At 32.3% G+C, this 15376-nt stretch overlaps 1 protein-coding gene and 1 long non-coding RNA gene across 19 annotated transcripts in view; both read right to left on the minus strand.

Annotated features, from left to right (window-relative positions):
- The window catches only part of LOC111415678 (longitudinals lacking protein, isoforms H/M/V), a 289549-nt gene that overhangs the window by 100412 nt on the left and 173761 nt on the right, over window positions 1-15376 (minus strand). The window contains exons 5-7 of one of the 18 annotated variants that reach the window (XM_023047445.2): window positions 7125-7157; window positions 6727-7065; window positions 3394-3550 (exon numbers count right to left, since the gene is read on the minus strand). The exons of 14 other annotated variants lie outside the window; for them this stretch is intronic. In XM_023047445.2, the coding sequence (XP_022903213.1) occupies window positions 6740-7065; window positions 7125-7157 (359 nt within the window). In that variant the 3' untranslated portion in view covers window positions 3394-3550; window positions 6727-6739. Of the gene's footprint in view, window positions 1-2867; window positions 3202-3393; window positions 3551-6726; window positions 7066-7124; window positions 7158-13095; window positions 14242-15376 lie in introns of those variants that run through there. 3 more of the 18 variants (XM_071194874.1, XM_071194826.1, XM_023047490.2) reach the window with 3 other exon arrangements.
- LOC111415682 (uncharacterized) lies at window positions 14426-15235 on the minus strand. Its single transcript, XR_002706428.2, has 2 exons — window positions 14575-15235; window positions 14426-14519 (listed from the first exon to the last, which is right to left on the minus strand). It is a non-coding gene; the product is annotated as an uncharacterized lncRNA (long non-coding RNA).

Genomic DNA, 15376 nt, shown 5'->3' on the forward strand with positions numbered 1-15376 from the left:
ATCTCAATAAATATAAAAAATTGAAAAAAATTTTCTTATCACAAAAGAAGCATCATTTTATTAGAAATCTTTTTTATTGTAATCATTTTTTTCTATTTCTTTTAGTTTTGAAGTTATCATCAAACATAGTCAACAATTAAAATGAAGAATAGTGAGGTTATGTTGTGGAACTACAATAAATATTGATGATAGAAAAAAACTTTTTAATAATAAAATATTCCTTGTTAAATAAGAAACCTTTTTTGTTAAAATCATTTCTCTTCAACTAATTTAATTTGTGAGTTAAAATAGCTTTTAATAACAAATCTAGAGAAAATTGAGCTTAGGTCGGAATATCTCATTAAATATAAAGAATTTAAAAAACTTTCTTATCACAAAAGAAGCATCATTTAATCAGAAATCTTTTTTATTCTAATCATTTATCTCTATTTGTTTTCGTTTTGAAGTTATCACCAAACATAGTTAACAATTAAAATGAAGAATAGTGAGGTTATGTTGTAGTACAACAATAAATATTAATTATACAAAAAAACGTTTTGATAATAAAATATTCTTTGTTAAATAAGAAACCTTTTTTATTAAAATCATTTCTCCCCAACTAATTTAATTTGTCAGATAAAATAGCTTTTAGTAACAAAACTAGAGAATATTGAGATTAGGTCCGAATTTGTTAATAAATATAACAAATTGAGAAAAACTTTCTTATCAAAAAAGCAGTATAATTTAATAAGAAACCGTTTTTGTTGTGACTATTTATTTCCATACCTTATAATGTCTGAGTTATCATGGATGGAAAATGTTCATGTAGGAAAACTCACAATTGATGCTCCTACAAAAGGTGTCAAACAGAGATGCTGGCTCTCTGCCACAATATTCAAGATCTGTATCCACTCAACACTAAAACATTGGAAAAGGAAATGCAACCCGATGGGAATATGGATAGGAGAGGTACACCTATGTTAAATAAACAAGAAGAAGAATACAATAAAGAATAAATGGTGTTTGGAAATGAACAAAGATAAGACCCAATATATGGTAATTGGAGGAAGGACAAGGAAGGACATACAATTGGAGACCGGAATAAAACATGTAGACCAGTATGAATACCTTGGGGTAGTTATAAACAAAGACGGAAAGGACAATAAAGATGTAATGAGGAATATTGGTAGAGGAAAAAAATCGATGAAGGCAATGCAGTCGATTCTGTGAAATAACAACCTAACGATACAAACAAACAAAAATATTTTTAGGACCATTATAGAACCATTAATGACGTATGGGTCATAAGTGTGGGTAAGAAACAAAGACACAACTCGAAGACTGCTAGCAGCAGAGATGACGTTTTGGAGAAGATGCTGCAACATAACCATGCTGGGCCAAGTTAAAAATGAGGAAATAAGAAGAATAATGACAGCACAAAACTCAATAATAGACACTATACATGATAAGCAACTAAAATGGTAACGCCGAATGAGTAAAAAGAGAATCTCAATTCACGTTTGGAACTGGTTGCCAGCAGAAAGAAACAAAAGATATCAATGTGGAGATGAAGAGAGGAGGACTAGGTGAAGATGATTGGAATAAGGACTGCTGGCGGTTGGGATGGGAGAAGCAGCTGTTATTGAGAAATCTAACAAAAATGAGATTACGTCCGAATTTGTCAATATAAAATAATTGAAAAAAACTTTCTTATCACAAAATTTGTTCTTTTCTACTTTAACCAAATTTTGTAATTTCTATTAGTTTATGAGTAATCATCAATTAAAATTGTCAGTTAAAGTTTGTACCTTAATCTTTATAATTCTAGAAAGAATGGACACACTGGAAATCAATGTGTGATCTACTCTTGTCAAAGAAGATCCAAACTGATGTCTATGGATTCGATATTTAACTGGTTAAAATGATTAATTAAACAAAACAAAGGCAGACAAAAAACACCATATACTTAACATAAATAACCTTAATATGAGGCACCTTAATATGTGTCGATTTTTTTTTATGTGAACCAGTGTATATAATCAATGAACACTTTTTTAGATTCTATGTTTAGATTTTATGCTTGCAAATGTAGTGCATCTTCAAATTTCCTTTAACTTTCGCCTTGTAACCGCATCCTTCAACTTCGCAGGCAAACTGAGGTTCTTTTCCGCACTCGTATTTCTTATGCGACTTTAAACTACTCATGTATTTATACTTACGGGGGCACGAGTCGCATTGAAAAATCCCATCCGAATTACGCGTACTTACTTTCCTTGAAGTTCGTTTAATAAAAACTAAAAAAGAAAAATTTTTTTTTAATTTATTTTATTAATTGGTTTATTAAAATTATTTATTTTTTACACTTATGGTTAATTGGTTACAACATTTAAAGAAAAAAAAAGGTGTGTTAATAAATCCAGAAATAAAAAGATTTATGTGAGCATTAAAAGGAATAAATTTCTCTTTAAATAGGGTTTTTTTATTAATTTAGTAATATTACAATAATAATTGTAACTCTATATACATACTTTTCGTGTTACAATAAGACCCGTAATTTATATATAAACTTATTAAATAATATTTTATTAAAAAAAATTAAATATTATGCCTAACCCTTAAATGATTAACCAAAATATAATTTCTCTTCGCTTTGTAGTTGCAGACAAAACATTTGTACGCGCCCTCTTTGTTACATTCTTGTCGTAAATGTCTCCTAAGGGATGTTTCCACTTTGTAGACTCGCATGCAGTTTGGACACGGATAGCAACCTTGGAATCCTGAAATGAGTCGTTTACAATTGCGGAAACGATCATTTCCACGTCACTTTCACATGCAAACACCAAAACAAAAAAAATCGAAAGAAAAAATTAAATAATCAAAGACTAATAAATGGAAAAATAATAATTTATGAGATAACATCCATTTGCAAAAGAAAATCAGATCTACAGCAACTATCAAATATATAAATAAACCATTAATATTGTAATTAAATTCGTAGATCATTTATTTGTAATTCATTTTTTCAAAACTTGTGCTTGCATAACATATGTTTCATCACAGACGTTTTTTGCGAGAAACCTTTGTTACATAACGGACATCGAAACCATTTCTTGTTACTGCATTCGTATTTCATATGTCTGTGAAGAGACGTTCGGTATTTGTACGTTCTGTGGCAAACTCCACATTCAAATCTATTTTCGCCATTGGAGATTGATTCCCAACCTAAAAAAAATTGTATTAGACTTTTCATATAAATATTTGCGTATGTAATAAGAAGCTTTGTTAAAAGTATCTAACTAAGTAGTAGTGAAAGAACATGTACAAGAGGATATCTAACTTACCATACTTTAATTATCCTGCTTATTTGACCCTGTACAAAGAGTTGGGTTTCAAAAATAAATTTAAACATACATATTAATTTTATTAATACAAACTTTATTTGTAATTACCAAATATAAACAATTAACTGTTTTTGTTATAAAACGAAATTTTATAGTTCTTGTTCCGTAAACATCTCGGAAGATATAGAAGTAGTGGTAGGATTAATTTGAGAAGATTTTTATGTTGGGTTCTAAAAACAATTTAAAATTTTATTATAAACATTGAATCATTAAGAAATATCTTATATTTATATAGTATATTATTAACTAAAGTGTTACACAGAAGAATTTTTCTGCTCACAATTCAATGTGTGGTCTGAAAACGTGGAAACGATGAGGTTGCAAGCGCAATTTAGAAATACCTCAAGGAGCAATTTTGTAAACAACAACCACATATTGTTTCTGCACATGATTTGCTTTTGTGCAACACATTTTATTTCTGCCAATGTTATTTCGCCTTTTCACCAGATGATTTTTTTCTAATACCAAACCCAACCCAAAACATTTTGCTATTGTGCGAATGTTTAATTTACCGCATGAATTATTATTTTGCTTGATATTTTGTTTCTGCCCAAGATATTTTACTACTGCCAATATTTTTCCTTTGCTAATGGCAAAGTAATGCCACCGTGGTCATGGATAAAAAAAGAATGTGACGACAAGATGACGATCCTTTTGGATCTAGCCAACTACAAGAAAATCAAGAAGAATCCAACCGAGAAAATAGTAATGAAAATGAAAGAATTGGTGAAATCTACAAAAAATTCAGTAGAAGAGAAAAGTTTGTTTGTACAGGACCCAATACCATCAAGATTTTATAAATTATTTAAAATCCACATACTAGATATCCTGCTACGCCTTAATGTCAGTGTCATAAATTCTTCAACGTATCAGTTGGCAAAACACCTTGCCAAGATTCTTTCTCCTTTTACAGGTGAAATAGAACTATATGTCAGAGATTCCACACCTTTTATGGAATCAATTAAAAGTTAAAAGTCTGCTCCCTAGAATATCCAACAAGTTGCGATGTGGAATCTCTATTTATCAAAGTGTCAATCAAAGATGGTCTTCACTGAAGTATGTTCCAGAAGCATTGTTTATCATCGATCCATTTCAGCTCAAAACCTCAAACCTTTGTCACTGGTAATCGCCAATATCTACATTTGAAGAAGAAGTCTTAAAGAAGAGTCGGTGGAAAACTATAGATGACACCTTTACAATCTGGTAGCATGGGAAAGACCGTCTCCAGGACTTCTTAGACCACTTGAACTCTCAACACGGCATTATTAAATTTACCATAAGAACGGAGGCAGCAAAACAGTTACCTTTCCTAGATGTTTTGATCAATAAGTAAACAGATAGGGGGCGTGAAATTAGGAGTATATCTACAAGCTACATTCCATCATCATCCACAACAGAAGAAGTCGGCAATCCAAGCTTTGTTAGAACGAGTAGAACAGGTTTCTAAAAGATGTATTCTAGAAGAACGGTACTTTGAGGGATATCCAGCTAGCCATCAAACGACGCAAGCAGAAACAAGATTCGGTAATTAATTAGATTTATATCCCCCTTTTGTTGCAGATATGGCGAAGCAGATTGCAAGACCTGAAGAAGAATGATCTTAGCACGATACGGTAGGGTCAGTCAGGAAAGTTCGGAATGCTTTTCCGATAGCTAATAACAAACTAATTCCATTAAACGGAGTGCAAGTCTATCGGTTGTCATGTAGTTTGGGAAGTATGACGTTGGCCAAACTGGACGTAACATCGAGTGCTGCATCAAGAAGATGAAAGGGATAAAATTCAACAGTCGGCAGTCGCAAAGTTAACAGCTCCACTACTTGGATATCGACCATGACTCAAGATGATTATATAGATTGACTTTCACTTTTATTTGCAAATTGATAAACCTCATTCTGAAATCTCAAGGTAAAGCTTACGCAATATGAGGTTCCAGGAAGAGGTCCGTCAAAGGAAGGTAAGAGAGGCCATAGAGATTTATCGACATAAAGTCAATATGAATATGGAAATACATGGAAAATGGCAGTTATCTCGACGAAGATTCTAGTAGGTCTAGTGTTAGTTATAGTGATAGTACAAGTATTCTTTGCATTTTTCTTGGCATGATACTCTCTTCGTACACTTCTTAATGTACATATCACTTCTGCTTTTGACATTTCACATTTTCTCTTGATGATTTGCTTATATCTAAGATATTTTACTTCTGCATATAAAGTTTTCTTTGACATTTGCAAATGATAACACTTTTGCCGATAAAATTTTGCTTCTAAGCACGATTTTTTTTACGCTACCTGAAATATTTTGCTTTTGCAAATAATATTTTCTTTCTGTCTATGATGACATGTTGTTTTACGTTTAATGATTTGCTTCTGTTCACAAAGTTTTTGGATTTGGATTAGCGAAATAGACGTCTCAGAGGAAGAAAGTCTGATTCGTATTTTAATGGTCCAAAATCAAAAAACGCAGGTTCGTTGTCACCTCTTGTTTTCAATCTAAGAAACCATAACGAAGAGAGGCGACAAATGACTAAAAATGAATGGATCCATTTGTTTACTCTTCAATGCTATAAGGACCCTCGTGACCAAATTAAGAGATGTTAAAAAGAACAATGAGGTTGTGAGGGCAGGGTCAAAGCAACCTGTATCACAGCTGGGCTTCAACTCATCCCTTTGAGATCAAGGGTGGATCGTTTTTTTCGATATATGTATTAAGCAAAACGGCAAAAACTTGGTGTTAATGTTTGGAAAGAAGTTTGAAGAAAGATTACTAATGTGAATAAGTTTAAACGAGTGCTACCGATTCCTTAATTACTTCTGCCTGCCCACTGCGACTGGATGCTGACTCAGGATATGTCACCCATTGTTATCAATTGGTAGGGCATTAAGCTTAATAACTTCAACAGGGACGTGCGAAATCCTGCCAGTATAAGAATCTGGATTAAGGCTTAACAGCATACAAGACGATGAGAGAGTAATCTAGATAATCAATGAGTACTTTTAAACTGTATGTTAACTTATTGGACAGCTTGATATAACTGAATTAAGAAGGGCGATTTTACTTAGGCGTCAGTGATACATCATTTAAGGCTTTAATTTGCTTCTACACAAAATTTTCCTTCATTTTCACAACTGTAGTAATGAAATTACTAAGGAAGACAGAATAAGCTTTAAAAAATTTGGAAATGATTGACTTATCAAAATGTGTGGAAATTTTGGAAAAACTGATGAGTCTAATTGGATACACGACCAAATAGGAATTTGACGTAAAGAAAAAAATTTGCGTAAATTTTTAGTATATGTATAAGTTAATACTTAAACTAATTTTTTATTTAAATATTATTAACTTACCACAATTATTCTTTTATGTAGTATTTTGAGGTTTCTGTCTAACCTGAAATCTATGGAACTTTGACTTAATATGTTTAGTGACCGTCGCTTTTTGAAGACATACAAAAACTTTGTCGCAAAGTTTACAATAAATTTGAGAATCGTCAAAAACCGACAAATAGCTTTTGTGTTTCATGATCCATATAACAAGTTTCTCAAGATCGATAACCTTTTTTTGGATGGGTACTTGATGATTGTGCTTTCCTGATTTTAGATGGTTCATCAAATTTTTTATGTATTTGTATTGGGTACCACAAACATCGCAGAAAAAAGGTTTTTGTACTAAGTTGTAAACACCACCTAAAAAGGTTTATCCAAAGTTATTAGTAATTTTTTTGTTTAATTACGTTGATAGTTACCAGTTGGAAATAGCGATCTTATTTGTCCTGAATCTGAAATAAAAAAAATAAATAAATAAAATAAAATAAAAAGAAGGAATTATAAAGCAAAATATACATTGGTATTTAAAACGAAATCAGCGCGTTTTAATGAATTCTTATTAGCTTATTTTAAATCAATATAAATTAAATAAATAATATATTAGTACAGCATTTTATTTGAATATGAATTTATGAAAATTACAACGGACATTTTCAAATATTCCTTTAAATTTCACAGCAAATTTTGTAACTTACCGAAGTCATCTAACTGACGTTTTACCATACTTTATCTGAAATTTGTTATTGGTCTTAACAATATTTCATAATTTTATTATGGTGTATTTGGTTAAACCTAAAATAAAACTAAATAAGAAAATTCTACGAAATAAAATTAGGATTAAATGGGTAAGTTTATTTTAATAAATTAAAAATTTTATTGTATAACTTTATTATGTACTGAAACTATATGTTTTAAAAGATCAGATTTATAAAAAAAAAATTTTAAACACGTAGCACATTGCAACTGTGGTGATTTTCCGCATTCGTACTTCTGATGTCTTACTAAAGTTGATTTTCTTAAATATTTCTTCGAGCAATAAATACAAATAAATTCTCCATAACTTCGTTGATCAAAATAACCTACAAAAATAAATATAATTTAATCATTATCAAGAAAACAAAATCGCTTAATTATAAGACAGAAACAAAAATTGGGAAACGATGTTCAATAAGATAAATTATTTTATTTTATTCTTAGGTTTTAAATGCTTTTATTTTCTCGTTTTAAATTAACGTAAATCCTATCGAATATTTCACGTAGATCCGGATGATATTTTTGAGCGTGTCGACGTACGTTGTATTTTTGATTCGCTCTATAGCGACAAAATGGACAATGAAAACAGCGATTTTCCGTACATTCGAAATTTATGTGTCTTATTAAGGACCTTCTGTGCTGATACGTTTTGCTGCATATTTCACAACTGTATGAATCTTCGAGGTTACCTAAAAATAAAAATGTTTGTATATATAATAAGAAGTTATAAAAATATGATTTGAAACTAAAAACAGTGTATTAAAAAAAAGTTAAGTTTATTTTTCAAAAATTATTAACATTAAAACTTACATATGTGGACTTAAAATGTGGCTAGGTATTACGATTCCTTAGTCACAACATTAAAAGGAGGATTGTCAATATTAATATGATACAATGGTTACTTAAGATGTTATCAATTTAGCACGGTTATGCTCCTGCTTAAGAAATCTTATCCCATCACTTATCCATGATGCAATTCCATCAACCTAATTTGCGAATCTAGAATCTAGAATTAGGGGGCTACGTTGAGACACTGAGCCTGCTCTTAGTACACATTCCAATCACATGTTCTAGTTCGATGATCGCTGATTCATGAGCAATAACTAGCTTACCGGACACTTCTTCGCCAGCCACGCCCGTATCACCAGATCAGAATAATTCAATGAGTTCAATATCTTTACCTGCCCAGGCTGTACTCTTGCATAGGCTATTTTGAACTGTCAGTATCGAAATAAATATCGGTTTGTTCCAAGGAGATTTTGACATGCATCCAAGAATACCTCTCAGGCCTAAAGTGGTGGAGTGATTGTTAAATCACCTATAAAACCTGCAGCATACCCGCCATTAGTATGTCATATTCTGCCTAAATTTGTTCATAAACGTTACAACCTTACTCTTCATGTGCAAATACGGAGGAGTGAATTCAGCAACATGCTGAATTGACATGAAATGACATTTACATAAAGTGATACCAGAATGAAGACCAAAGATAAGGTTCCTCTCTTTGGAGGACTATCTGTAGATGAGCAAATAATATTTTTTTACCTAAATTAATTAACGCATACAAATAGCTTCGAGAAGTGTAAGCAGATTGTCAATCAAATCAAAGAAGTACATTTTGTCCCGAATCACAATGCTTCTTCACAAAGTAATCTGGATTGCAGAATTGTTCTGCAATTAAACATTTAATGGATTCAACCCGCTATAATTGATTCAGAGGCTATTCTTTGTAGTGTCTTCGCACAAAAGCAGTACTTAGTCACAATTTGTCATGTATTTTAGAAGACGACACATTTATTATAGGAAGTACACAAAATTACGTGCTGAGAATTTGAAACGAACCTTACAAAGAAAAGCATTAATTCTAGGACGTAAGATCACTCGTTACAGAATCAGCAAGACTATAATAAGTTCAATGATGAAAAACTTGATGTAAATAACGTGACAAAATTTGCTTGGCATATATTTTCTCAATTTTCTTGTAAGTACAAAGTTCAAATCATCAGACGAGAAGTTCTTTTGTTGATGTTCTCTTATAAAGCATTCAACATTTAGCAATCATAGAGATGATGAAACATTGATTTCGTGATTTTTTATTCAATGTTAGCACTAAGCGAAGAACACCTTTTTGAATTATCCAAACACAACTGACATTTTCTAGATGCACCGTATGCCAGCAATTACGAAGGAGACAAATCATCATAATTCCATTAATAATAGAATTGGTGACTAGATGTACTTGCTAACATGAACTGTGAAAATCACTCCAAGAATACTTGATGATCAAAATAATGATGTCCCTAAAATTGAAACCAGCAGACTACGCCAATCGCCGAAATGTGTTTTGGAAAATGCTTGCATACATTATTCTAGACGCCTCTTTCACTTGTAGCGACAAAGCGCATTTTCACCTCAATGGGGCTAGGAAAAAAACATAATTTTCGCTACTGGGGTGAAATTTTTCACAAAAGACCGCTTAATTCACAAGAATTGAAGAAATTGTTGACGAACAGGTGTTGGAGGATGTATGGTATCAGCAAGACGAAGCTACAGCTCGAAATTCACCTCTCTGAGGGGTAGCCACTGGATATTTGAAGGAAAGGGTGCTTAAACGGAGCTCTCAGATCTTATCAGAACTAAGAGAGTGGATTATTACAGAAGTTAACGCTATATCATGTGAAATGTGTGAACGAGTAATACAAAAACATCAGATATCGTCTTCAACATGGTTCCTAAATTTCTCATATACACTCATTGCTTTTTTTATAACCCCTTAATCTGTTTAGCCGCACCCTGCATTAACGCAGGCTGCATAAATTAAAATGTTGGGTTCCAACGCAATGGAGACATTTTCGCCTCTTTCTGTCAATATTTTAAGAATAACTCGTCTTAATCGTTTTGATGTGACATAGTAGTGTCCTGGTTTATCAACGTTCCAAATTTAGTAACCTTCAAAGCCTTTGACGAATGTTATTAACTGTATACAGTGATCTTTAGTACATAATGTGCAAAAATATCTGAAGTAGCTAAAAGAGTTGATGTAGTGAACTAAATATAAATCACTTCTAGAAGTTCAAAAAAATAACTTCGTGCTATATTTGGCAATTTTAGCACAGCATGTTTTGGCACTTCATTATGGTATAAATTTAATACTAGAAAAATGCTTACAAATTGTGCAAATTTTTATTATATGAATGCAGTAATCATAATTACCAAACTACTATGCACTTGCACTGTCCCACATAAAACGCAATGTAGCTTAATAGTACAGGCATAGGGTAGTTTTACAAAGGAAAAGTTTTGCTTGGAAAAGGTGACTCCTTATGATAACTCTGAGTTTCCGTCTTAAAGGGGGTACACATCTTCCGTTTATACCGTGTGACGTCATGTCTGAGCGATAAACTGTGCAGTTTAGGACTGTTTTCACGCAGATGAAATGTCTGTGCGTTCGGATTCTCTTTTACACCGATAACTGCGTAGTTTATTTACTTCATCGTACAGGTTGTTCAATCGCCATCCTATTTTTACAATCACCATGACTACGGTCTCCAAAAAAGATTCGCTTTTAGCATTTATCGACTGCTACCGGTCCTATCCTGAGCTTTGGGATACCACATGCGTATCTTATTCTAATCATGTTAAGAAAGCGGCAGCATACGACATTTTAATTGAAAAACTAAAACCTCTTGAGCCTGATGTAACATGTGATAGTGTTGAGCTAATGATGTGTATGTTCCGAGTTTGTGGTATTCCATGCAACTGATGTGGGGCCTTTATCCACTCCATCACCATCTCCTAGTTGGGGTTCGAATTCGTATTCTCATCATTCTGAACCCCACACGGCAGGGACTCTGTTAGAGGGATTCTCGTACGATGACAACGAATGCCAAAATTTACAATAACAATATAATATATTGTATCTCTTTATATTTATATATAATTAAGTTATAGTAATAAAGTATGGTTCCTCATATTTTATTCAGTCACACCTATGGTCTTACCAGATAAAGTAAGCTTACCAGAATACAATTTTTCGGCGCTTTCCGTATTGCCACGCATGTTTCTATTATTATCTCTCCAAAAGCCTGAGGAGATATTCTCATTGAGAATGAGAGATTCCCATTGAGTGTGGCAATCATTCTCCCATGCGCTGGTATTGCTTCCCTCAAGACTGTGTCCTTTTTTTCAATAAGAGGAGCAACTTTTTCCAATAAAATTTGAAATGTATTTTCGTCCATCCTTAGGTAATTTTTATTTAGTCGTTAATTTCCACACCTTCTTGTAACTCAATCAGTAAGTGGTAATCACTGGGTAAAACGCTTCTTTGCAGATACCAAGATTTGCACCAACGTTTCTTCCTTTTTTCCTCATCTAGCAACACTGCTGCAATTATGTAACAAACTGCGGCTCTTCTTTTTCTGTCACCTTTTGAACTTGAATTATTTTAGAACACACTTAGAACCAAACCTGTCGAAAGTAACGGGGTAACTGAGTAAAAATTGGTCGGAACTGAGACGAAAATTGAAAGTATACTGCACAGAAGAAGAAAAACAAATTTTATTCTGAACCCAGTACATAAAAAAATAAGAATAACAATAACAATATATATATATATATATATATATATATATATATATATATTGTTATATGCATACAACAAAAATAAAAAAGTGAAGGGGTGAGAATGGGGCTACCGACCAGGGTCTTTCTGCCCGTAGTATATACTACATAGATTTTCTCACAGTTATTTTCGACAGATAACTGCGCTGATAAACGGAAACCTGAATGTTTCTAGTTCTAGGTCTAGTGTTAGTTCTAATTTTACACTAGCACTATTAGTATGTAGAACTAACACTATACCTAGAACTAGAATCCTTTGGGTTTAGCCACACGTCTCTAAAGACGGCTAAACCCAAATGATTCTAGTCCTAGGTATAGTGTTAGTTCTAGTTTTACACTTGCACTGTCACTAGAACTAACATTAGACCTAGAACTAGAAACATTTGGGTTTAGCCGTATGTCTCTTAACACGGGAAAACCCGACTGATTCTAGTTCTTGGTTTAGCACTGCATAACAATAAAACTAGAACTAACACCATTACTATCTAGAACTAACACTATACCTAGAACTAGAAACATTCGGGTTTAGCCGTGCGTCTCTAAAGACGGCTAAACCCGAATGATTCTAGTTCTAGGTATAGTGTTAATTCTGGTTTTACACTTGCACTGTCACTAGAATTAACATTAGACCTAGAACTAGAAACATTTGGGTGTAGCCGCACATCTCTTAAGATGGCTAAACCCGAATGATTCTAGTTTTTGCTCTAGCCCATATATTGACATGTTGCATTTTATGTAGGACAAATTATTCGGTTTCTATGGAAATATATTGTTGTATATTGTATCTTAAGTGAAATTCACTGTATATCATATAATTTTATTCAGGTTATAAATGTGTTATCTTATAAAATTTTAAAAAAATCTTCAACAACTTTAATTTATTAAAGATTTATCTAACTGTATTAGATATGCTGTAACTTACGAAAAATACTTGAATCTTTAAAGAAAGTGCCTAAAAAGAAAACAATATTTATTAATTAATACAAAACAAAGTATCAAATTATTAATATAAAAAACAACAGGAAATTAAACTTTATTTTTCAAAAACATATTTTTTTATTAAGTCATACATCATTTCATAATATAATTCCATGCTTTTTATGAATGTGCAGATTTACATTATATTTCCTATGGGATCTATACTCGCATACGGGACACGAAAACTTGGGTCTCTGACCGCACTCTTTTAAGTGAATCTTTAAATCACTCGCGTGCTTGTATCTTCGAGGACAACGATAGCAACAATGAGGATTACTAGGATTTATACGTTTGCTGTAGTATTGTTGACTGTTCGACGCCAAACCTAAAATAATATTTGAATTAGAAAATTTTATTATGGATTCGTTACATTTAAAGTTACATTAAAATTAATTACTAAATCGTGATGATTAATAATTTCGATAAGATGATTGGAAGATTCAATTGGATAAGAATATGTACTTACTAGATATGGTGATTTATAATTGCACAATTTCGCTACGAGGACTATACTTAATGTTTAAAACATTAAGATTTAATTGTGACTCTTTTCAATGTAAAATCATATTGTTTGAGTTAAAAAGGTTTCAAAAAGAGCCCATTTTTATATACTTGATACATATCTATTTCTTGTTTTCATCTTAATACAATATCGTCATAAATTAATGAATGAATTATAATTATTTGATGGGGATTATAAGAACATAGCACGGTTACACAAATATGAGTATTTCTACAATATAGTAGACAACGTTTCCGAAACTTATTTTTTTATTTTAAAACGTCGCATCGACTATTTTAAAATACGCACCGAAATTTTTACTTTTTACTTAAAAAGTATTATAGTAATAGTAGGTAATAATAGGTCTTTTTCGTTACTTGATTAGCTAAAAGACACAGTAATGTCTACATAGCTACTTTGGGGGGTTTTTTTGGGGGGAAACACGAGCAAACACGACAATTACACGATGACGATTGATTAAGATCATCATCGTTTTATGCTTTTTATTTATGTTTAGGAGTCTTCGATTTTGTGGATTTTCTTCAAATGATCGCGAAGAACGTCTTCGCGTTTGCAACGCCTCGGACACAACGGACATTGGAAGCTGGTGATTTTGGCGCAATCGTACTGAAGAAGTCTGCTGAAGTGTTGTCGTGTTATGGCTTTGGCCAATTCTTGGAAATCTAGAAACACAACAGGCGTTAGTGCGAAAAAGAAGAACTAACAAAAATTATTAATTTTGGAAACGACTAGAAAAAAAAAATGGTGAAAGTTCATTATTATTATTAAAAAAAATCTACTTTTTGGATGCACTACTTTTACGATATTAAAAAAATAACCAAGCTCCAAAAATTTATACTAAATCGATATTAAGGATTTTAGTTTTTATTTATCCATCATTTTAACAATCATTTCAAAACTTCATTTCTGTATAATGTTGAGGAAAAACCTTGTTATTAACCTGAAAATTAAATTAATTTAGTATCATGAATTAAAAATTATTTGTTAATGTTCACCGTTTTTTATTGGTCTTCGATTTTTGTTAATTAAAAGCTATATTTGTTTGCCCGCTTATTTCCGTGTATAACCATCTTCAGGAAACATCTGTAATTTTATGTAATACTAATATATCATATCAATATCAACAATAAAAGCAGATTTTGAGATGCTTTCCTCGGAAACAGATCCTTCCAGGTCGACTAACAAGGAGATACTTTACCACAGGAGAATTGTCAGAAGTCCTGCATATGTAGTATTCGACCCAACTACTTATAGACAGACGGGTAGCTTCCAATATTTGTGGGTTTAGATGTTGAAATTTACTCGCGACCACGTTATCTAGGAAATGTATCTATCTTTGAGGTCTATATTTGTGTTTCGGGTTACTGATCTGCGAAACTACTGAAGGTTTTGTAATTTCGAGGAAGTTGTCAAAATTATATTCTTTCGCATAACTCCACTTTGAGCACATAATGTCCACTGTTTTGCGCCTGACTAATTTCAACGATGTAATATTTCACCTATTAGTTGATGGTTGTGCAAATTGAGAGACGCGCGGATAAACTGAATGTTTCTAGTTCTAGGTCTAGTGATAATGCTAGTGCAAAACTAGAACTAACACTAGAGCGAGAACTAGAAACAATCGGGTTTAGCCGCACGTCTCTCAAGACGGCTAAACCCGAATGATTCTAGTTCTAGGTCTTGTGTTAGTTCTAGTAATAGTGCTAGTGTAAAACTAGAACCAACACTAGACCTAGAACTAGAAACATTCGGGTTTAGCCGCACGGCTAAAGACGGCTAAACCCAAAACTTTCTAGT

This window comes from Onthophagus taurus, chromosome 1, assembly GCF_036711975.1.
Source record: "Onthophagus taurus isolate NC chromosome 1, IU_Otau_3.0, whole genome shotgun sequence".
In the NCBI taxonomy this organism is placed as follows: domain Eukaryota; kingdom Metazoa; phylum Arthropoda; class Insecta; order Coleoptera; family Scarabaeidae; genus Onthophagus; species Onthophagus taurus.